Source organism: Xenopus laevis, chromosome 5S (genome assembly GCF_017654675.1).
Source record: "Xenopus laevis strain J_2021 chromosome 5S, Xenopus_laevis_v10.1, whole genome shotgun sequence".
Lineage (NCBI taxonomy): Eukaryota > Metazoa > Chordata > Amphibia > Anura > Pipidae > Xenopus > Xenopus laevis.
Window position 1 is genome coordinate 6,246,212 of NC_054380.1, and position 23,822 is coordinate 6,270,033.

General features: G+C 43.2%; 1 protein-coding gene across 2 annotated transcripts; it reads left to right on the forward strand.

Annotated features, from left to right (window-relative positions):
* The first annotated feature begins 1,641 nt into the window (after positions 1-1,641).
* capn11.S (calpain 11, (mu/I) large subunit a S homeolog) lies at positions 1,642-22,755 on the forward strand. Of its 2 annotated transcripts, NM_001088731.1 has the most exon segments (24): positions 1,685-1,845; positions 7,508-7,761; positions 9,239-9,308; positions 9,927-10,045; positions 10,412-10,545; positions 10,873-11,041; positions 11,668-11,751; positions 13,562-13,647; positions 14,632-14,706; positions 14,875-15,035; positions 15,321-15,490; positions 15,812-15,823; positions 16,256-16,467; positions 17,451-17,490; positions 17,626-17,691; positions 18,172-18,229; positions 18,902-18,966; positions 19,670-19,723; positions 19,725-19,731; positions 19,733-19,738; positions 19,857-19,997; positions 20,077-20,193; positions 21,967-22,022; positions 22,165-22,755. In NM_001088731.1, coding segments are annotated over 23 exon segments (2,175 nt in total). In that variant the 5' UTR covers positions 1,685-1,845; positions 7,508-7,515; the 3' UTR covers positions 22,192-22,755.
* The last annotated feature ends 1,067 nt before the right edge of the window (positions 22,756-23,822 follow it).

The window sequence follows — 23,822 nt, forward strand, 5'->3', positions numbered from 1 at the left end:
TTAACAGACCTAGGAGACTCAAATTTCTTTTGCCGAAAACAGTGTCTTCTCCACAAAATGAGGCACTGTGAGAACGATGTTCTGGATCTTCTCCTGAGGAGAAGTACCAGATGAGTCCCTAAGTAAATCATCGTCAACCATCCTCAACTTGCCAAGTCACAAGAATTTTAATAAATATTCTGGGAGAGATGGCCAGCCCAAAGGGTAAGTAGCAAAACCGGAAGTGAACACCCAAAAGAGCGAATCATAGCAACCTCTGGTTTCTGGTCTATAGATGCTAAATAGTATCTTGGCCACTGTTTTTTTTATCATGACCAGTATCTCCATCTTTAAAGTCTGACATTTTAATCATTTGTTCAGCTTTCAAAGTTCTAGAATTGGCTACAGATCTCCTGTAGCCTTCCTGAAGAGAGGTGATTAAAAACCGTCTCCCTGTTCATGAGCAGGAACTGGAGATATGGCTTGTTGATCTATGTATTGCAATAGCACCTCTTGCTTCTCTTATAACCAGATGCCATGGTTCTGCCTGTAAATGGTCAATTCCAATGAGTACTTGATAAAAAAAAGTTTCTTTAACACTTTCCCTGATTTTCATATTCCAGCCATTCATGTACAGGATACACAGTAGATAACAGATAAGTACTACTATAGTTTATATAAACAAGCTGCTGTGTAGCCATGGGGGAAGCCATTCAAGCACAGGATACACAGTAGATAACAGATAAGTACTACTATAGTTTATATAAACAAGCTGATGTTTAGCCATGGGGGCAGCCATTCAAGCACAGGATACTCAGTAGATAACAGATAATTACTACTATACAAACAAGCTGCTGTGTAGCCATGGGGGGCAGCCATTCAAGCACAGGATACACAGTAGATAACAGATAAGTACTACTATAGTTTATATAAACAAGCTGCTGTGTAGCCATGGGGGCAGCCATTCAAGCACAGGATACACAGTAGATAACAGATAAGTACTACTATAGTTTATATAAACAAGCTGCTGTGTAGCCATGGGGCAGCCATTCAAGCACAGGATACACAGTAGATAACAGATAAGTACTACTATAGTTTATATAAACAAGCTGCTGTGTAGCCATGGGGGCAGCCATTCAAGCACAGGATACACAGTAGATAACAGATAATTACTACTATACAAACAAGCTGCTGTGTAGCCATGGGGGGCAGCCATTCAAGCACAGGATACACAGTAGATAACAGATAAGTACTACTATAGTTTATATAAACACCTGCTGTGTAGCCATGGGGACAGTCATTCAAGCATAGGATACACAGTAGATAACAGATAAGTACTACTATAGTTTATATAAACAAGTTGCTGTGTAGCCATGGGGGCAGCCATTCGAGCACATGATATACAGTACATTAAAGATTACTTCTTTAATGGAGGAATACCATTGTATACTGGAGCTATACTACGGATCTGTTATCCACTGTGCATTTTCTCCTTTTTCAGCTTTGAATGGCTGCCCCCATGGCTACACAGAAGCTCATTTATAACTATTGTAGAGTTTATGATAAATACACCCATTTTACCAGTGCAGGGCAACCAGTTAATGTCAGTCCTCAGCACATTCCAATATTCTCGCCCCTCCCTTATGCACCATCAGTCACATTCCCTGTAAGCTCCACCCACAGTGACCAGGCTTGGCTGTACGGACAGACTGGACAGGCACGGGCAGAGGGGCAGTGGTAACAATCTAAGTCTGCCAGGGACACACTGTAACAGTCACACAGTGATACAAGCGGTTACATTTCCTTGTGGACAGACAGACAGACAGACTGCTGCAGCTACTGAAAGACTGGGATTCACAGTGTAAAGTGAGTTCTTTCTCCCATTCCCCCTCCCTGACACTCATCTCATTCACTCTGTGGGGGTGGGGGGAGTGAGAGCAATTTAACCCTTTTCTCTTTCTCTCTGCTGTTGGTGCATCTCCATGTTCAGTTCTGCTCCAGCCCCACCTCAGGGCTTTTTTCCTTTGGGCTGTACATTGAAATCCATCCACAGAGATGGTCCCTGATTGTTCTGAAACAACTTGGCTTCTATACTAATCTCTCTGTTCCTGAAAGGGTTAACTCACTGCAGCTATTTCTCAAATGTGAGAGTTTGTGGGGTACAACATCCATATCGGGGCCATCTGCCTGCCTCTATCATGCTCATACCCTGTTCTGCGCAAGGGTTAGTGGGTGCATATTACCTACAGCCCCCAGAGTGGGCTGGCCCGGGGCCTGTGTTTATATGGAAATTCCCCGTCCTGTTCTGGGAACGACTCTTGGGCCTATTTTGGGGAATACAGTGAGTGATTAAATCTGTGCACTAATAATCACCATAGTGCAAACCTGTCAAAGTGCTGTGAGTCAGTATATGTGCCTACAATGTATATGCATAGCACTGTATTCTGTATGTGTATTCGTAGAAGATTACAGGGTGTTCAGATACGGGGGCCGATTCGCAAAAGGTCGAAAAAGTGAGTGTTATTTATAACACGCCTTAAAATTTTTCATCACTTCTTATATTTTTAGAATTAACGATCAAATCACTAAAAGTTCACGTGTCTAACTTAAGAAGTGATTTTTTTACGTTAATTTTAGCTGAATTGTGTGCGCTATTTTAAAGTATGCGTTATTTTGTGCGATATTTTAGGGCATGTGATATTGTCACACATTATTAGTGCAATCTATAGCATCTAAGACATTCGGGATGCTACTGGCAGAGTAGAAGTCTCTTTTTACAGTATTATAGTCATTCCTTTCCCTGGGAAACTCAATATAATTCTATGACATAGAATGTAGTGCTTAGTGCATTCTGGATCTGCCCAAGGTATCACGAAAATGTGTTAATGGCTGTAGGTTAGGCTCCAGCTCCTCACGAAGGTCTTTAAGGGTAAGGGCACACCTGGAGATTCAGGGAGATTTAGTCACCCGGCCACTAATTGCCTCTTCTTTGGGGCGACTAATCTCCCCGAACTGCTTCCCTGTGTCTTCCGCCGGCTTTAATGAAAAAAAAACGCCAATGCACTCGCGGCACTTCGTTTTCTGAAGTTTCCCCAAGAGTAAACTTCGGGCGATTTCGGAAATCCAAGCGCCGTGAGTGCATTGGCGCAGGTGTCTTTTCATTAAACCCGGCGGAAGACACAGGGAAGCCCCAAAAGAAGAAGCGAGAACCGGGCAACTAAATCTCCCCGAATCTCCAACTAATTCTATTCTATAAATATCGCAATGCGATTAGAATGCCGCTGTGCAGAAATGCAGAATTAACGCCTGCAATATGTCTATTAACGCATGCGACAATACTTTGATGAATCGTTCCTTAAATAACGCACAAAACTGTGCGTTTAGGAATATCGACCTACTGTGAATCAGCCCCATGGTGTGTTATTTATAGAACACTTAACAGGGCAGCTGTATGTTACAGCTTAAGAATAAACTCTGGAGAACCACAACAAATTTAATGTAATTTATTTCTCACAACATGTTTTTGGATATAAACAGCGCCGGATTTAACTTTTGCGCGCCCCTAGGCCGCGCGGTCCGACCAGACGGCCGCGCGGTCCTAGCGCCCGCCCAGCGCGCCGGCGAAAAAACGCCGGCGCAGCTGGTGCAGTTGAACGGCGGCTGGGCGGCATGACGCCCCTATTTCTTTGCCGCCCTAGGCCCGGGCCTATGCGGCCTTGCCGCAAATCCGGGCCTGGATATAAATATCCTTCATCAGGTGCTTGTGGTATGTTACATATCACACTTTCTGTTGATTGCCCAAGGTCTGGGTACAATGTGGGTATCCCCAATGGTACTGAGTGAATCTAGGTGCAAGCAGGTCTCTGCTCTCTACCAAAATGTTATGTACAATTATGAAGGCTTTGCTCTGATTGCCTGTCAGACAGATAAATAGAAAGGGCTGCCATCAAACCCAATAACTGCTTTGTTGGATAAGGAACAAGTATTTAGCACTTGGGGACACTGAAATTGGGGTTGATGTTTAGGGAATATAGTAATCTGCAGAGATGGGTAGACTACACCTGTACATTAAATATTGAATGGTCCTCTGCTGGGTTCCCACATATATATATATATATATATATATATATATATATATATATATATATTTTTTTTTTTTTTTGTATGAATGCATAAATACAAGCATTAGATGCCTTAAAGGGATACAGTGCTTTATTCAATATACTGTATGATACCAAAAAGTTTAATCTAAAACATCCACCTGCAACCTCCTATATTCAATAGGCCTATATACATAAAATAATGTATACGCTAAACACAGCAAGGTATAACTGCCCTGGCCAATGTGCACTTTGCTTCCACTTGATCAATTCCATACATGCTGCATTTCATCATTCCAGCTATAAAATGTTCCCTTAGGGATAGGACAAGTTCCTATGCGCACAATGTGCCCCAGGCTCCCAGCCAACCACAGCACAGGCAACCATTTGCCCCATGTCAGTTGCCCTGCACTTCGGTAAACATCTCACTTTTATCAGCCACAGACTTTGATAGAATTCGGACATGGGAGCAACCTGATTCTCCCAATTTTGAGTTGAAGGGGAAATATATAATTTGGGAGAGTAAGAGAGTTTCCGTTCTGCAGGTGTTTGTCTGCAGTGAGCCCTCCAGCTGAACATCCATCCCGCGTTGCAGCAATATGTCTGATTGAGTCCTATTGATCTTTTCACACCCCCCTCCCCAGGATGAGTGATGGCAGCAGAATCTTGGGATGCTGACTGGGGCTGGAATCCCTGTACATCTGTTATAGATTTCTCTTCCTTCATCACTAGAAATGTACTTTATTTATAACATCGGCGAATCTGACCTGTTTCGCTGCACCCAAAATTCGTGAAATGGTGAAAATTTGATAAAATTCTACAGAGGATCATCCTTACAGCTCTGCTTATTTAAAGAGAAACTCTACCAACATTTTCCCCATGAAACAACTTTCCAATATACCGTACATTAATTATACATTCACGTTAAAGGCACTGTTCACCTTTAAATGAACTTTTAGGGGCTGATTCACTAAGGTTCGAATGTCGAGGGTTAATTAACCCTCGATATTCGACTAGGAATTGAAACCCTTTGACTCCGAATATCGAAGTCGAAGGATTTAGCGCAAATACTGCGATCGTACGATCGAAGGATTATTCCTTCGATCGAACGATTAAATCCTTCGAATCGAACGATTCGAAGGATTTTAATCCAACGATCGAAGGAATATCCTTCGATCAAAAAAATGTAGGAAAGCCTATGGGGACCTTCCCCATAGGCTAACATTGACTTCGGTAGCTTTTAGCTGCCGAACTAGGGGTCGAAGTTTTTTTTAAAGAGACAGTACTTCGACTATCGAATAGTCGAACGATTTTTAGTTCGAATCCTTCGATTCGAAGTCGTAGTTGTAGTCGAAGGTCGAAGTAGACCATTCGATGGTCGAAGTAGCCCAAAAAATACTTTGAAATTCGAAGTTTTTTACCTTCGAATCCTTCACTCGAAGTTAGTGAATCGGCCCCTTATTATGATGTAGAGAGTGTTATTCTGAGAAAATTTGCAATTGGTTATCATTTTTTTATTATTAAGGTTTTTTTTTTTAGTTATTTAGCTTTTTATTCAGCTCTCAAAATTGCACTTTCAGCAATCTGGTTGCTATGGCCCATGTTAAGTAACAACCATGCATTGATTTGAATAAGAGACTGGAATATGAATAGGAGAGGGCTTAAATAGAAAGAAAAGTTAGAGAAAGTAGCAGTAACAATAAAATTGTAGCCTTACAGAGGCCAATTGAAAAGTTTCTTGGAATTAGCCATTCTATAACATACTAAAAGTTAACTTAAAGTCGAACCACTACATTAAGGCTGTAAGCATATTTGCTGCTTCTGTTCTGCTGGTTCTTACTCTCAAATCAATTTGGAGAAACCAGCTCTCCTGCAGCCAGGACTCCAGTTCCCACAGTGCCCTGCACAAAGGAAGTCCTTCAAAGTAGGAAAAGGAGAATAGGCTCAGGTGGCAGATAACGGATAAACTCTGTAAAATACAATAGAATTCAACAGAGTTTATCTGTTATCGACTATGCAAACTGTGCCTTATCTCATTTTCCAGCTTTGAATGGCTGCCCCCATGGCTGTACATCATCTTATTTCTATAAATTATAGCAGTGTTTCTGGAGCTAACACCCCAGTATTACTAGTTCAGGGCACCAGTATATAATATTGTAATTACTTATATTTTTTGGTGTTACTCTACTTTAAAGGAGAAGGAAAGGCTAAAATTAAGTACGTTTTATCAGAAAGGTCTATATAAATATACCAGTAAACCCTCAAAGTAATGTTACTCTGAGTCCTCTGTCAAAAGAAACACCACATTTATTTCCTTCTATTGTGTACACATGGACTTGTGTATCAGATTTCCTGTTTTCAGCTTAAACCTCCAGGGCTAGGGCTTGAGCATGCTCAGTTTGCTCCTCCCCCCCTCCCTCCCCCCTCCCTGCTGTAATCTGAGCTCAGAGCTATAAGTGAGCAGGGAGAGACAAAGGCAGGAAGTGATGTCACACCAAGAAAATATGGAAGCTGCTATCCTAAAAAAACAGAGAGAGTTTCTAGAGCTGTTTACTCAGGTATGGCAAAGCATTCTACATAATAAATAGTGTTATATTTTGCTAATCTATTGGCAATAAACTGCTTTGCTAGCTAAAGAGTTCAGATTACGGTTACCCCTATCATTCATAACAGGGAGTAACATAGGTGATCAGTGAATGGTAAAGGGGGACACATAGCCTCATAGAATTACCATCACAGCAATAAATGAATAAAAGTACAGTATAGAGATGGAGTGACTGTGTCTGTTCAGTAGCATTGGCCTTACACAACACAAGTTGCCTTACAATACACATTATCCTATTTGCACAACTGCTGCTCTGTCATTTGCTTTTATTCTTCAGATAATATGCTAGAGCAAAATGTTGCTCTCCAGCCCCTTGGCTTATTTTTAAATTCCAGGCTTAGAAGTGAGTTCTAATTGCATTAAAACTAAGTATAGTGCCAAGTAGAGTCCACATAGAGGCTACCGATACCCAATCACAGCCCTTATTTGGCACCCCAAGGGACTTTTTCATGCTTGTGTTGCTCCCCAACTCTTTTTACATTTGAATGTGGCTCACGGGTAAAAAAGGTTGGGGACCCCTGTGCTAGAGAGTAGACCACAACCTGCATTTTATGCCCATTAACAACTACCCAACCTGACCCACAACAGATTTACAGTCCAACATGCCACCTGTCTCCCCTAAATAGAAGTGACATTTCCTAGGGGTGGGCTGAAAGTAGGGTGGGAGGTGGAATGTTAGAGACAAAGAGAAAAAAAATGGACCCCAAACATGTATATAATTACCCCCACATGTAACTATCCCTATATATAACAACCTACCCTAAACTCTTACTCACTTTGCATACCCAGGAATACCCTATTTTCACCCTTTTGTCCCCATCAGATTCCAGTATGATTCCGTTCGGGGGAATAGCATCTAAACTCAAGATCGACCGCCTGAAGGCATCCGGTGTGGGCTCACATGATTGCGCCGTGAAATACCAGAACCAGGATTATGAGAGTCTTAAACAGCAATGTGTGGAGAGTGGCATCCTCTTCGAAGATCCAAATTTCCCAGCCATCCCTTCTATCCTGGGCTTCAAGGAATTGGGCCCTGGATCCAGCAAAACTAGAGGCGTGCAATGGAAGCGGCCGTCAGTAAGTACAGTGAAGCATCTATTTTAGACAAGCTGATTTTAATTTTCCCTCCTTTTACACTGTTTTTGTGGTCCCATCAATATATAAATATAATACATTTATATATTTCCCTAATTTTACATGTTCCCATATTTTATATCATTTTCTGGTCCCCTGGAAAATGTAAAATGGGGGTTCTACTATACAGCATATAGGAACATGCCATTAGATGGCATCGCAACACATACACTTACTGCTGCACAGAGATACATGCTGGAGCAGCACTATTAACTGATGCTTTTTGAAAAAAACATGTTTTCCCATGACAGCATCCCTTTATCTATAAATCTTCCTGCAGCCAGTAGGAGGGGCTTCCATTTCCCACCCAGAAGACTGGGCTGGGTCTTGTAACTGTGTTGTTAGACAGAATTCCTCAGGAGAAGCAGTGAAAACCACCCCTTTCTCAAGGACCTCTAATCATGTGACTGCAGTGGGCAGCTGAATGCTTGTCTAAAGTTGTTGCCAAAAATAAACTGGCGACAGTCATTAGTAGTGATCTGTCAGTTTCGCTTGGCTTCACAGAGAAATTTGTGAAACTCCATCAATTTTTATATGCGCGACTCTTGTCCAAATGAATTAAAGTCAACGGGCGTCCGAATAAATATTGACGTGCGGCAGTTTTGTAGAGCAACAATTTTTTTTTGTCGCAGTGAATTTTCCCACAGCGAATCTTAGCGAATAGGGGATTGATCACAATAGCACTCTCTGCACTAGCGGAGCTGCGGTTTCAGGTTAAAACCCGGAAATTCGGCTTTTAAAGTTGCAAGAGGCGACTTTGTGCCCGCCCCTTGTAACTGGCCACTTTCTGCTGCCGAGGCAACTTTCTCACCTTATCAATATAAAAATAGATAGGAAGCACTCCGGATAAGATGAATAAAGAGTATTTTTTCCAACAGTAGATGGATCCACAATGTGGGAGCAATTGTTCAGATGCACATGATGTCACTTCCACTGACGCCCAGTTCTACTTCAGCCATAAACAACCCTTGGCACATAGTGCAGATAGGGCTGCCTAAAAATACTGTCCTTCCTATATTTTTATCTTTCTTTCCTGTTAATAATATTGGCATCATTTTTACCAGCCAGGTGGCAACCCTAGGTGCTATTGATTCCCGTGAAACCAGTGGTAATGAAGTGTAATTTTTTTTGGGAAGCCAATAGACACTTCTGTGTGCTTGTCAGGTCTGTGGCTGTAACAAACTGAAGTACCTCTGCCAGATATAATTATTATAATTAACAATCAATAACCAGCACAAGAGGTAATGAGGGCCCTGTGCAAGTACATGCCATTATATTTCATAGGGTAGATTTTAGGATTCAACTTAGATTTCTATTTGATGACAAAGGATTTCTGACCAGTCAGGGGACTGGGGGACACTGTATATTCTTCAGGTCATACTGGACCAAAAGGCTAACATTCCCCTCTTTCTTTACTCAGGAAATTGTTGATGACCCACAGTTTATTATTGGTGGAGCAACCAGAACAGACATATGCCAGGGGGCATTGGGTGAGTTACTCTGAGTCATGGACCATAACAGAGGTGTATACAGTATATATTTTGTATTCATTTATATAACTTTTAAAATGATCAGTACACATTCTCAGTGATCATTATGACCTACCGCTTTTTGTAGCAATGGATGCAAGCCGCTTGTCCTACTACCATGGAACCATATAACTTAAAGATAATCATGCTGCAGCGAAAGTGTTTTCTGTGCCAAAAACCAGGCAACGTTTCTGGCACTAGCCCTTTTTCAATCTGGGCTAGTACCCAAAACGTTGCCTGTTTTTTAGCACAATAGCACTACTGGCACATTGATTACCATTAGAGGCAGAATGGATTATAATTACATGATACTAAGAAGGAAGCGGAGCCCTTAGCCATGTGGGGGGCTATGTCTGAGGTTGGGTTGTAACAGAATTCTGGACGGAAGTGAAAAAGCTTGTAGCTTCTCCCAGGAACTAGATATAGGAAACACATTACCTTTTTGAATGTGCTGTTTCCTATGAAATCAATGCCAGCCTCTGCCAGTGTGGTTAGTGGGTCAGGATATTCCTAGCTGAATCATTGAGCAGTAGAGTTAAGTACATTAAGACATTTATGGAAGTGGCTTGTTATTGGCAGGGGACTGTTGGCTCCTTGCTGCCATTGGCTCCCTGACGCTGAATGAGGATTTGCTGCACAGAGTGGTACCGCATGGGCAGAGCTTCCAGGAGGATTACGCTGGGATATTCCACTTCCAGGTACACAGAAGGCTGGGGAGTTTAGTTGGACTCATTAGCACATTGTAGCTGTAGACAGCAGAGCTGATTTTGGCAATGGAGCTGATAGCGCTTCATCTCTGTAAGCAATAATATGGCCCCTACCATATATTTTGGGTCATGAAGCTTTCAATTGTTTAACCTCTTCACTCACAGAAAGGGCAGGAATTTGCCCTGGCACTATTCAGTATCCAGCTGCTTTTTCTCTGCCTTTCCACAGGGATTCACATTCTTCTTTCTGTCTGTGTCCTTTCCCTGCCTCCATGTTGCTCCTCCTGTGTCCCCTCTGATTTCTGAATCTCAGGTCAAGCTGTCCTTTAAGACTCAGTCCACTCTCCTCCCCTGTAGATCTGGCAGTTTGGTGAGTGGGTCGATGTGGTGATAGATGACCTTTTGCCGGTAAAGGATGGGGAGCTGGTATTTGTGCACTCAGCTGAGTGTACGGAGTTCTGGAGTGCCCTGCTGGAAAAGGCCTATGCCAAGTGAGTTCAAAGTAGGGTTGCCACCTGACCGGTATTTTACCGGCTTGGCCATTAAAAATGATGGTTGATCCCAATGTTATTAATACGGAAAAATTATAAATTTATAGAAAGGTTTGTATTTTTTTCCAGAAAAGGTGGCAACCCTAGTTCTAAGTGTGGCCATTGCCCGTTATTATAAGTGAGAGGGAAAATACAAGCAATGAGATCAGATTCTGTGGGTTGGTTTCTTTGTCATAAAACCTTGTCAGTAGAGTTCATGGTGAATATTTTTTTGTTGTTGTTTTCTTTTTAAACCTTTCTTTATACCTCCCCGCCCCCCACACACAGGTTGAATGGTTCATATGAGTCCCTTTCTGGTGGGAGCACCACCGAGGGCTTTGAGGACTTTACCGGAGGAGTTGCAGAAATGTACGAACTACGCAAAGCACCTCGAGACTTAGATAAGATAATAAAACGGGCATTGGAGAGAGGGTCCCTTCTCGGATGTTCAATAGATGTGAGTCCTACTTGTATGGCAGAGACCCTTCCAGGTCAGGGCTTCCTCTCACCTATTCATTGGGCCCCTTTCTTACTCCTCTGTGGATATGAGTCCTACTCTTATGGACCCAGTCCCTTCCATCTTGTTCAGGGCCCCTTTTACTCCTCTGCAGGTGTGAATTCTTCTTGTATGTCCTCAAACCCCACCCAAACTCAGGGCCCTTTTTAATTATCTTCAGGGTGAAGAATGCAGAGCTATTAGTAGCAGCTACGTGTCACGGCTACAAAAATAGACAATGCTGATAATTTACTGATAACTCTCTCTACATGTGTTTTAGCAGAGGCAATTCTCAGCATTGTGCATGGCAGGGTATTTTCTTGCATTTTGTAGCCCTGACAAGTAGCTGCTACTAGTAGCTCCCTGTTTTTTCACCCTTAGACATGAGTCCTACTTGCAAGTTGCATGGCCCCTGACTCAGTTCCAATACGTGGGCCATATTGACTCGTATGAGCCACAGTGCCTCACCCTTCCAGTTTAGGGCCCCAGTTCCTGTATAGCCTGTACCCTCTTTCTAAATTTCATACCCCCCCTAAACTTTTTTTCTCGCCCTTATTCCTGACAATCCCACCATGACTTATGTTTAGATAACAAGTGCCTTTGACATGGAAGCTGTTACATTTAAGAAGCTTGTGAAGGGACACGCATACTCTGTCACCGCTCTCAAAGAGGTAAGTGAAGTCCTTCAGTTAGAATAAGGGCCAATATACATAAAATGAGCACAGGTGCTTATTGTGGCAAAATCACTGGTGTAAGGGACCAATCATCCTTCCTAATTACCACTCTGTATTTATAAAGTCTGTATACTTTTGCATTCTAAATTGTGGTATGTATGTATGTATGTATGTATGTTACACCATACCTCCCAACTGTCCCTTTTTCGGAGGGACAGTCCCTCTTTTGACAGCTCAACCCGCAGTCCCTCATTTGTACTGGAAAGTCCCTCTTTTCTCTGCACTGAACAGCCAGAAAAAGAAACAAAGTTTCTAACTTAATTGGCTTTTAGCAGAGATCCCAGAACACCTAACAGGTGCAAATAAGATACTTTGTAACAATTTTGAGACACAAAAACACAGTTTAGATAAGGAGAAATATTTTCAAACTTTCATAACCTGCCAAATTTTGTAAAACAAACATGGTAATTAGGGGGTGTGGCCACAGAAAGGGGTGTGGTCAAAATTGCTGCGCTACATGCAGAAAAAATTTTTTTGTCCCTCTATTTTCTTCCAAAATGTTGGGAGGTATGGTTACACCACTGACCAACTTGCGACCCCAGCTACTGAATTAGTAGTTGATCCTCCAGCAAATGAAGGGTCAAAAGCTTGACAATTGCCTGGTATATTCTTGTCAGAACCTTTGTCCTTTGTAAATGTGTCTCAGTATCAGCCTCCCCTAAAACACTGAATGCAGTCTCTCCCAGTACTGACCCAGATTCAGCACATTGATTCTGTATGGTCACTTGAGGGTAGGGGTTTGGACTGGCGGTGCTGAAGTTCCTCGCGACATTAAAGAAGACATATTGGATAAATGAAAAAACCCTAATTTTGTAGGCAATTATAAGTAATATATGGTGTTGCTTTTACATGCTGATAAAAATTAATATTATCTTTAAAAATAGTCCCTTTATTGGAGCTCCCTATAAATGTTCTCTGGTCCCTGTCTGTGTTTCAAATGAGGGGTGGGCGTGTCCTAACGGTCCCTGCCAGAAGCACAGTAGGAGGGGGACAGCCAATCACAGCCCTGCAGTCACACAAGCACAGACAGGCTTCAGTTCCCTATCAGGTCCTGCTAGCTGCTGATTGGTTCCTGTCCTACAGTGCAGTGAGCTGAGTGCACAGCCTGGGAATTCAGGGAGCAGGAAGTGGAAGAGAAGGGAGGGATTATTAGGGTTTTGGCAGAAATATTCAATAACTCAGCCTGAAACACTACTTTTTTAAGCACAATTCTTCTATATCTAAATGACTGTAACACACTTGTAAGTTCTTATTTGTTACACAATATGTCTCCTTTAATGTCAGTGGGCTGAGGAAATTGAATGAAGCAGTTTCTTAAGACAACATTAGCATATTCTGCAGCTCTACAATTAAGGGGTGCATCCACTACATACTTACAAATAACCAGTTATCAATACATGATGTAAAGAGGGCCCTATAATGGCCAAAGCTCCACAACTTGCTTAACAAGAAACCCTTGACTGGTCTCACAGTTGCAATAAGCCACACTCTGTACAAACCCATGGGAAAGATAGCAAGATGTACAGAGAATTCAAGCTTGGGTAAGTTCCATACTTTGGTAAATGGAGTCATGAACCCTAGTCGGCCTTATATAACTGAGCCCCAGATATAGTTCCAGGCTTAACCAACACTGAACTATATTTTCAGCAGAATGTCACCTAGTTCTGATCTTTAGGGCTATCCCTTTGCACCATAAGCCTGAGGGGAGCATTATTTATCAATGTGCTGTGCTTCAACTCTTGGCCAGGTTAATTACATGGGAGAAATGGAAAAGCTTATTCGCATCAGGAATCCCTGGGGGCAGGTGGAATGGACTGGAGCCTGGAGTGATAAGTAAGTTCCACCAAATATGAAACAAATTCTTATTCCATAGGTAGGGACTAAAATATGAATTTACATTCATTATTTATTTTCTTTTTATTCCAAGGATACATGTACTGTTAATACGATATGAATTTTGTTACAACAGCGCCACCTGCTGGTCAGTTTCCCACCAGTCCGACCACCGATAGTCAAGGAAGTTGCCAGAAGAAAGAAAGAGTCTGCTCTGATGTTCTTCTGCTTAGGAAAAAAATTAGAAACCTTTCTCAAATGTTCCCTAAGCAAAAGAACATCAGAGCAGCCTCTTTCTTTCTCCTGACAACTTCGTTGACCAGCAGGTGGCGCTGTTGTAACAAAATTCATTCATATTAAAAGAACATGTATCCCTTAATATCTTGGAATAAAAAGAAAATAAATAATGAATGTAAATTGCAAAAGTTTTCAGAATAGCACTCTCATCAATTTTACATCCATTTATTTTTAAAGGTTTACTTATCCTTCAATAATGTGAAGTTTCTTCAGACAACTGATAGGCAGTAGAGGGAGGAGCCGCTGACTCAAATGGGAATTGGTACCAGAAAGAACTGGAGACCTTACAGTGATTGGGCAGAACAATATTGCGCACAGGCTGTCGAAAGCTCATTTAATTTTTTATCAGCTGGACAGATATAATAGAAGCCATTGGGGTAAATCACCAGAAATGTACACATTGTCCAACCTACCATGTATGATAGTTATACCAGACATGTGATGCAACAACATTGACCCTTTAACGCTATCTTAAAGTGTTATTGGTAAAAAAATAAAACCGCTCTGTCCAAATTACTTTACATTTGGTAAATATAATATGTGGGGGATGTGCATAATATAGAAATAATAAGGTCGGATTGAATCCGTGACTGAGGGCACAATGGACATACAATGGCTGGGTCGGGCAGAGACCCCTGTGTTATGTATATACTGTATTTCTGGTCTAATGTCTGGTTTACCCTCCAGCTCCTCAGAGTGGAATGAAGTGGACCCTTCTGAGCAGGAGGACCTGCGGCTAAAGATGGAGGATGGAGAGTTCTGGTGAGTTAGGAGCAGAAAGTTTGTAATGGGCATTGCAGTAGAGGGGAGTGGGAATGAGCAGAGAAACATAGCGTAATGGGAGGAATTGAATATATTAACCTAATGGGTTTAATCATCTCTCATCTCTCGCCCATCACTGAACGTGCCCTTTGCTGATACCTTTCTAAGGATGTCTTTCCAAGAATTCCTGCGCCAGTTTTCACGTCTGGAAATCTGTAACCTGACCCCGGACACGCTAAATAAAGAGGGGCTGAGCAAGTGGCACACCACTCTGTACGATGGCAGTTGGCGCCGGGGAAGCACCGCCGGTGGCTGCAGGAACAACCCAGGTATCTGGATTGAAGTGGTGGAGAACTTAACTCACAGCGGGGCCCTGGCTCTTTCCTATTATATGAGGCCATTAAAGGGGATAGGAGAAATTATGTGCAATGTAAGAATATGCAGAACCCTCCAGCCAACTCTAGAACTCCACTTTCCAGTTATTAGACTTCTCATTGCTTCTATGCAACTCTAGAGAACACATCATTTAGGAACATCCACCGTTACTGAATCCCATCGTGGGATGATGGGAATTACTGTTCCTGCTGCCTCTTTACCCCAGTCTCTGCCCACAGCCACATTCTGGATCAACCCTCAGTTCAAAGTCACTCTGCTGGAGGAGGATGATGACCCTGATGACAATGAGTTGGCCTGCAGTTTCCTGGTGGCCCTGATGCAGAAGAACCGACGGAATGAGCGGAAGGCAGGACAAGACATGCACACCATTGGCTTTGCTGTATATGAGGTACCTGGCTTCTTGGGGGTGTTCCCTGACTCCTCATGGGAGGTACATTGGCAGCAGATAATTTCTTCTATTCAGACGTATGAGCATCTGCCCTGTAGAGCTTGTAATCTAATTGTTCTGCCAGAAAAGTGTCTGAGGCTCAGAACAGTTTGATAGAGGAGACATAACCACACAGAGGTGTTTTATATACAGTGAACATTAGGGATCTCTGTGTTTGTATCAGTAACTTACATTGTGAAACCCTATTTCAGATCTGCATTATGTTGTTTGTGGCCACACACCAGGACTCTAATAATGGGGGTTTATCTGCTTTCCTTGCAGGTTCCTGATGAGGTACGTGTCTCTGTGGCTCCTGTTCATTTCTCCCCAAGTCTGGTTTGTAGATCTTGACTGTGGGAGGGGCCTAGCATTTTTATAGTTGGGGTAACACAACTGAAAATGATTAGGTGATCAGGCATTAAGTGGGCCTAACTTGGCCTTGAATCCTATTCCAGAATGAGCACCTTTCATATGCTTCTGTATATTGGGCATGCTACTATTTATTTGGGGGGTTCATAAATTCTGTTTCCTGAGACAAAGTAAAAGGTAAAATATATTTTAGGCTTTATTAGGGTTTTTTTTCTTATGATTTGAGTGTGTTCCCACAAGCTAACATTATGTCCTGCAAATAACCATAATGTGGATATCCGCCAACCAGAGCAACAAAAGCAAGTGAGTGACTGGCAGCATGAGCTTAACTACTGCTCTGGGCTTTGTACATTGTAGTTTAAGGGCTGCCAGAATGTTCATCTGAAGAAAGATTTCTTCCTGCGCCACCAATCCTGTGCCCGCTCTGAAACCTTTATCAACCTACGTGAAGTCAGCACCAAGATCCACCTGCCCCCTGGGGAGTACATCATTGTTCCCTCGACCTTCGAACCGCACAAGGAGGCAGATTTTATCATGCGAATATTCACTGAAAAACATTCAGATATACAGTGAGTCTCACACCTGCACTGTACACTCTACCAGGCTTCTATACTTGCATTAAACACCCACACTGTGTCCTATTCATGTACTGTACACTCCTACAGGCTTCCGTACCTGCACTGTACACTCACACAGTGTCCTACTCCTATCTTGTACACTTCTACAGGGTTCAGTTCCTGCACTATACACTCTCACAGTGTCCTATTCCTGTACTATTCACTCCTACAGGCTTCCGTACCTGCACTGTACACTCACACAGTGTCCTACTCCTGTACTATTCACTCCTACAGGCTTCCGTACCTGCACTGTACACTCACACAGTGTCCTACTCCTGTACTATTCACTCCTACAGGCTTCCGTACCTGCACTGTACACTCACACAGTGTCCTACTCCTGTACTGTACACTCCTACAGGCTTCAGTACCTGCTCTATACACTCTCACAGTGTCCTACTCTTATCTTGTACACTTCTACAGGCTTCAGTACCTGCACTATACACTCACACATTGTCTTATTCCTGTACTGTACACTATACACTCACACAGTGTCCTACTCCTATACTGTACACTCCTACAGGCTTATACACCTTCACTATACACTCTCACAGTGTCCTACTCCTGTACTGTACACTCCTACGGTCTTCAGTACCTGCACTATACACTCACACATTGTCTTATTCCTGTACTGTACACTATACACTCACACAGTGTCCTACTCCTATACTGTACACTCCTACAGGCTTATACACCTTCACTATACACTCTCACAGTGTCCTACTCCTATACTGTACACTCCTACAGGCTTATACACCTTCACTATACACTCTCACAGTGTCCTACTCCTGTACTGTACACTCCTACAGTCTTCAGTACCTGCACTATACTCTCACACAGTGTCCTACTCCTATACTGTACACTCCTACAGGCTTCAGTACCTACACTGTACACTAGCTGTTGAAGGATATGCCTCACTCATTTTTGGTATTTTGCAGGGAGTTGGATGAGGAGGTGACAGCAGATCTTCCTGAAGAGGTAGGACCCCTCAATCATTTGGGGTGGGGAATGTAATTTCATGGATGCATGCTGTAAGCCAATGCTGCGAACTTTCAACCAACAATATCTACCATTGGGTGTGGTGCACTTTGTTACAATATTTTGTATGTGCAGGAGGAACTCACAGAAGACGATGTGGATGATTCATTCAAGGCCATGTTTCAGCAGCTGGCAGGAGATGTGAGTTTGTGGGGCAGAGACAGAATCTTCCTAATTCATCAAAAGTTTGTTCCATATTAGGCACAGGGTCATTTGGGAGGTCGTTCTTTGGGGTTAGTCCTATGGTATCTCTTCTGTACAGACTATGAGCAAACTTAAAGGGCTGTTCCTGCTCAATTATGCTTAGTAGAGGAGAATACTGTGCTGCCATAGTCTTATTGTATCTCTCTGTACCAGCGATTAATACAGCAGCGGACTGTTCCTGCTGATCTTAACCCATTGCCCACATTGGCTAGTTAATGAGGAAAGGACTTATAAGGAACAGAGATATAACAATGACTGAGGGATAGTGAAATCTACAACCAGTTGATAATAAACAGGGTGCTGGGAGTTACAGTAAGTGGGTAATTTCTAGCAGCCAATTAGCAGGTAACGAGGAGATCTTTGCCCAATGAGTTCCACTTCTTTGTGTAAGTCTTTCTGCTTTGGGTTCTGTTCCAGGACATGGAGATCAGTGTGTTTGAGCTGAAGACCATCCTGAACAGAGTGGTGGCCAAACGTAAGTACCGAAAATTCCTGGTGGCCACACAAGCTATTGCCAGGACCAAGAAAGGATGGTGGGGCTTACTCTCCTCTGTGGCCATCTTAGTACTATGGCACACAGGCCATTCAGTCCACCGCCACTTGTAACATGGATCCAATTAACAGGCATTGGGAGTCCCAGAAACATTTCCCTTCTAGTCAGATAGGAAGTGATCTGTGGTGGTGGCCAGTGTTTCTGCTCTTAAGAATAGTGTGCCCCAGTGTATGCCCAGGGGCTGCTTAGTGCATCCTCAATAGCAAGTAGAATGGAACCATATATATATTTAGCTCCAGCTTCCATTATCATCAGAGCCTTGGTAGACAAATGAACTTTTTGTAGAGCAATGTGAATAAGACTGATAGGCCTTATTTATTAACACTGGGCAAATCTGCACCTTGGCAGTAACTCATAGCAACCAATCAGTGATGAGCTTTTTTCAGCCAGCTGCAGGTTAAACAGTGAAAGCAAACATCTGATTGGTTGCTATGAGTTACTGCCCAGGTGTAAATTTGCCCAGTGTTTATAAATGAGCCCTACTGTGCCAAGTGTGTCTGGGATAAACTGGGATGTAACACCTATACTGGACCCATCAGTGTGTAGCCAGGTACAATCTGTTCTTAATACAGAGATTGTTGTTCTGATCTGCAGACAAAGATCTGAAGACGGATGGTTTTGGTATGGAGGCCTGTAGGCAGATGGTCAATCTGTTGGACGTATCCTTTCCCCACCTCTGACACCTTCTGATGCCACCCCTGCTACACCCTGCCCTTAGGTGCCATCCCACAGAAACAATTCATTCCAAAGCCCTTGACTGGATCATCTAATGCAGACGTCCCCAACCCTTTTATACCTGTGAGCTACATTCAATTGTAAAAATAGTTGGGGAGCAGCACAAGCATGAAAAAAGTTCTTGGGGGTGCTCAAGGCTATTTAGTAGCCTCTATGTGGATAGGCAGTTTAAAGGAGTCACTGTTTGGCAGTAGAACTGGTTTTATGTAACCAAAACTTGCCCTCAAGCCAGAAATTGAAAAATAAGCACCTGCCTTGAGAACAGTAGGAGCAATATCCAAGGAAATGGTGAGCAACATGTTGCTCACAAGATACTGGTTGGAGATCACTGATCTAATGGATGGTGATATAATTAAAGAGGGTTAAATATGTCTGGCCCATTCTTTACTTCAAGGGGCAATAAGGGCCACCATGACAAAACACGATGCAGGTTTATCTCTGGAATATCCTCCTAGTGAGAGTTGGAAGTTTCTAGTAATTCTAGAGATTGCTATAAAGGCTGCTATTGGCTGGAATAGTGCTAAGCCCTCATCACTTGATGCCACACTCTTTCCACCCGCCAGTCCTACCAAGCATTGTGGTGTCTCTACCTAGTGACTAAATGAACTTTAACCCCACCCCTCACAGAAAGATGGAAGCGGCAAGTTGGGAGTTGTGGAGTTTCAGATCCTGTGGAACAAAATTCGAAAATGGCTGGTAAGTTTCTCATGACTGGGCCTAGATCTTGGGATAAAGCCTCTAATCAGTGCCACACAGTATTGGCAAGTGATTCTGCACATCTGTGTATAACTGGGGATCATGATCCATTCTCTAGTCATGGCCTTGTTACCTGCATGCATGGGCCCCGTGGGAATAAACTACACTCCATCTTTACAGACTGTTTTTCGAGAACACGACTTAGACAAGTCCGGCACCATCAGCTCTTATGAGCTACGGATTGCCCTGGAAAGTTCAGGTGAGATACCCCAGGCTAAATGGGCATTGCTGGGCTCATTGGTCCAACAATAACAAAAATGTCTTGTCCCCATCCGCAGGGTACAAACTGAATAACAAGCTCATTCAGGTTCTGGTCGCTCGTTACGCTGATTCCGACATGGGCATTGATTTTGATAACTTCGTGTGCTGTCTAGTGAAGCTGGAGGCCATGTTCAGTGAGTATCCCCTGTACCGAGAATACTAAATACAACTCACACACACACATTACTGTCCTTCTGCACTACTTTTATGTATCATTTATTAACTGCTATAGCTGCCTAGCTTCTCACTCCCAGCATCCAACATAATGGTTCTCTCAGCTCTACCCAATCACGCTTTGGATCAGGTTCAGCACTATTTCTCTTCCCAGACATCCTGTTTTAGATCAACATTGATTTCCTCCTCCCGCCATCTTTTATGTCTCAGTATTCCTTCTCCCTTCCACTGCCTAAATGGGATCAACAGATTGACTCCATCTGTCCCTCTAATGCATTGCTGTCCAACTTGTGTGGCCTCCAAATGAAAGTCTGCCTTCTGTGACTGCTTACCTTATGTAAAATTTATAGGTAAAAATACTGAGATTAACTGGCCCCTGCATTGTTACACCTCAAATTCAGACTTTAAACTCCTGTGTTGTTTACACCTTTAATCCCCCTACAGTGTTCACACCTATGAAACCTCTATTGCTCACACCCCTAAAGCCCTGTACCGTTCATACCTCATTCCCAGACTATGCTGCCTGTGTCTTATACTCTGCCTGCCCTATTCTCTATGTGCGTGCCATACTCGGCCTGCCCTATTCTCCCTGTGTGTGCCATACTCTGCCTGCCCTATTCTCCCTGTGTGTGTCATACTCTGTCTTCCCTATGCTCCCTGTGTGTGCCATACTCTGCCTGTCCTATTCTCCCTGTGTGTGTCATACTCTGCCTTGGAAATACTTGTTAGGGGGTCCCCAATGTGTTTAATTATGTGCTGGGGTTGTTGTGCTATCCACAGGGGAGGATGAGGCATATGTATTTAAGGGTGTGTCTCAACATGGTTTAATATATGGGTGATAAGTGATATCCCTTCCAGTGAGCACCAGCCATTTGGTTTTTTGGTGTGATACCACCATGAATGTGGATACAGTCTTAAAAGTTATTGTGGTAACATAGGTGTGGTTTAAAGTGGGTGTGGTTTAAAACAGGGCGTAGTCAATATTGGCTTCCATTATAGGCCCTCCACAACGTAGGCCACCAAAATTCCAGCTCTGGGTACAACAGAAATTAGACAGCACTGCTCTAATGGATCAACATCTTCTCTTCTGTAATGCATCAGCACAGCTTCTCGCTCCCAGTTCTTTTCTAATGAATCAGTATTCCCCCTGTAGTGCAGTTCTGTAATGGATCAGTGCAGCAACTCTCCTTCATCACATTTGTATTGGGAACATAAAGCATCAGTTCCCAAGCAGCACCAGTGGTAGATCATCAACAGGGAATTGGGTCACACTATAGACCAGCAGGTGCTTATTTTTGAATTCTTGCGTTGGAGGCAATGGTTGCAATTAGGGTTGCACTGAATCCCCTATTTTGGATTTGGCCGAACCCCCGAATCCTTCAAAAAAGATTTGGCCAAATACCGAACCAAATCCGAATTTGCATATGCAAATTAGGGGTGGGAAGAGGAAAACATTTTTTACATCCTTGTTTTGTGATAAAAAGCCACACGATTCCCCCCCCCCATCCCTAATTTTAGGATTCGGATTTAGTTCCGCTGGGCAGAAGGATTCGGCTGAAAAAAGGCAGAATCCCAAACCGAATCCTGGATTCGGTGCATCCCTATTTGCAATACAATACGTACTACCATACAGAGCCTACTCTAGACTACCAGTCCAAACACAAGCATAACCCATGGAAACACTCCCCCCAACTGCTTTCTGCTGACTCCTAACACTGTGCTTGTACCCCTAGAGTTCTTCAAGGCATTGGACGAAGGCGATGGCACAGCTGAGATGAATTTGGGGGAGGTGAGTATGACTGGTATAATGTGGGCACTGCATCCGTAATGGGCAGGACTTGTGGGCCAGATGTGATGTAGCTTTAAGGAGCAGATAGGCCCAGGTTTATGATACAGATGCAAAGTCCTGATAGCTTCTATTTGTCTTGCAGTGGCTGACGATGACTATGAGCGGATAATTCTGTTTTGCCTGGATCTCTCATTGGACTCTCCCCCTTGCCCTGTGCCAGCGCTTTCTCACTATCCCATTTCCTAAAGGGCTTGGATCACTAGGACTCACCTCTCACTTGCTGACTTCCAAAGTGTGTCCAGGTTACACATTTCCCAGAGGCCTCTGTGGGGGACAAATATGTGCCCTGCTAGAATTAGAACCAGCCCAATCAGATTGCTGCATACTGACATGCTGAGAGCTGCTCTTGTAGATGATGCCAAGTGGGCAGCTTATGGCACAATTTTAAGTACTGTACTCTGGCCGATATGCCACAGGATGTTCTAGAACTTCAGACCTGTATGGTAACATTTCGTTATTATACATCAATACAGCAGGTCTCCCTCTTATGCTAGAGGATATCTAACCCTTACAGGGGTCATTGGACCTGAACCAGAAGCCTTCAGCATCGGGTGATTAAATGTGTGTTTTTTGGAGTATAGAAGGCTCAATACTCCATGAGATGTTCTATCCCCCTATAAATGGGGGCTGAATAGTGCCAGACTGCATGTGGAATAAAGAATGGAAACTGTGACGGTGTGGGGTCTATGTGTCTCTTGCTCTATCCGATGTCTTGCTGTAGTTGCCAGGTAGACCCCCCTTTCCCATAGTAACAGGTCTTCCCCATGCATCATTTTTCTATTACTCTAGTCTAGGCAACATGGACTCCTGGGTGCATCCCCATTCCTCCAAAATGAAACCCGATCCCCATGCATAATCTATAAAAATCACAGAGGCAAGAAGCCAACATCTGCCAGGGGCTGATAATTACTGACTGGCCACAGTCTGATTATTAGTATGTCCCTGGCACACCAACCAGACTGGCAGGAGAAATTGTGGGCCCTTCGATAACTTACATACAAGGTCCCCATAGTAATCCCACCCTTGTAATTAGAGCTTCCTTCATGTCCATAGGAATCACAGCTAAAGAGAAAAGAAGAAACTTAAATATCACTTTCCTCCCCCAAATCACCAGTGTTTTTTTCTGTACTCCAGCCTGATTCCTGAAGGTGTTACTTCTGCCTATCAGGGTGGAAAAGGGCCTTATACTTGATCACAGTTAAGGTGGCCATAGATGTACAGATAATATTGTATGAACATTTTTTCGTACAATATTCGTTGCGTGCATGGTGGGAAAAGAGCCGACCAATATCGGCAGAAGACTTGGATATTGGTCGGCTTGACTATCGGGCTGGACGGAAAATTTTGATATGGTGCCTTTGAAGGGACCCAGACATCGGCCATTGTTACTGCTGAATTGCAGATACAGGTACAATTCTATTGTTACTACCTGTATATCTGATGATTTAGCTCTACACGTGTATTAAAACAAACAATCTTTCTTGGAAAGATATTTTCCAAGAAAGATCGTAATTGTTACATCTATGGCCTCCTTTACTTGCTCGAGTCGAGGGTCTTGAGCAATGAGTCTTATCTGGCAACAGTTCTCCTCAATGACCAAGTGGCACTCGCATTCTGTTCTATAAACCTCAGAAACAGAGCACTGGTTATGTCCCTCTCCTGATGGAGACCTGCAAGCATTGTGCTTGGCCCTATATGATGCCATTTCTCTTCCCAGCTTGGAGTTTAAACACTGCACAG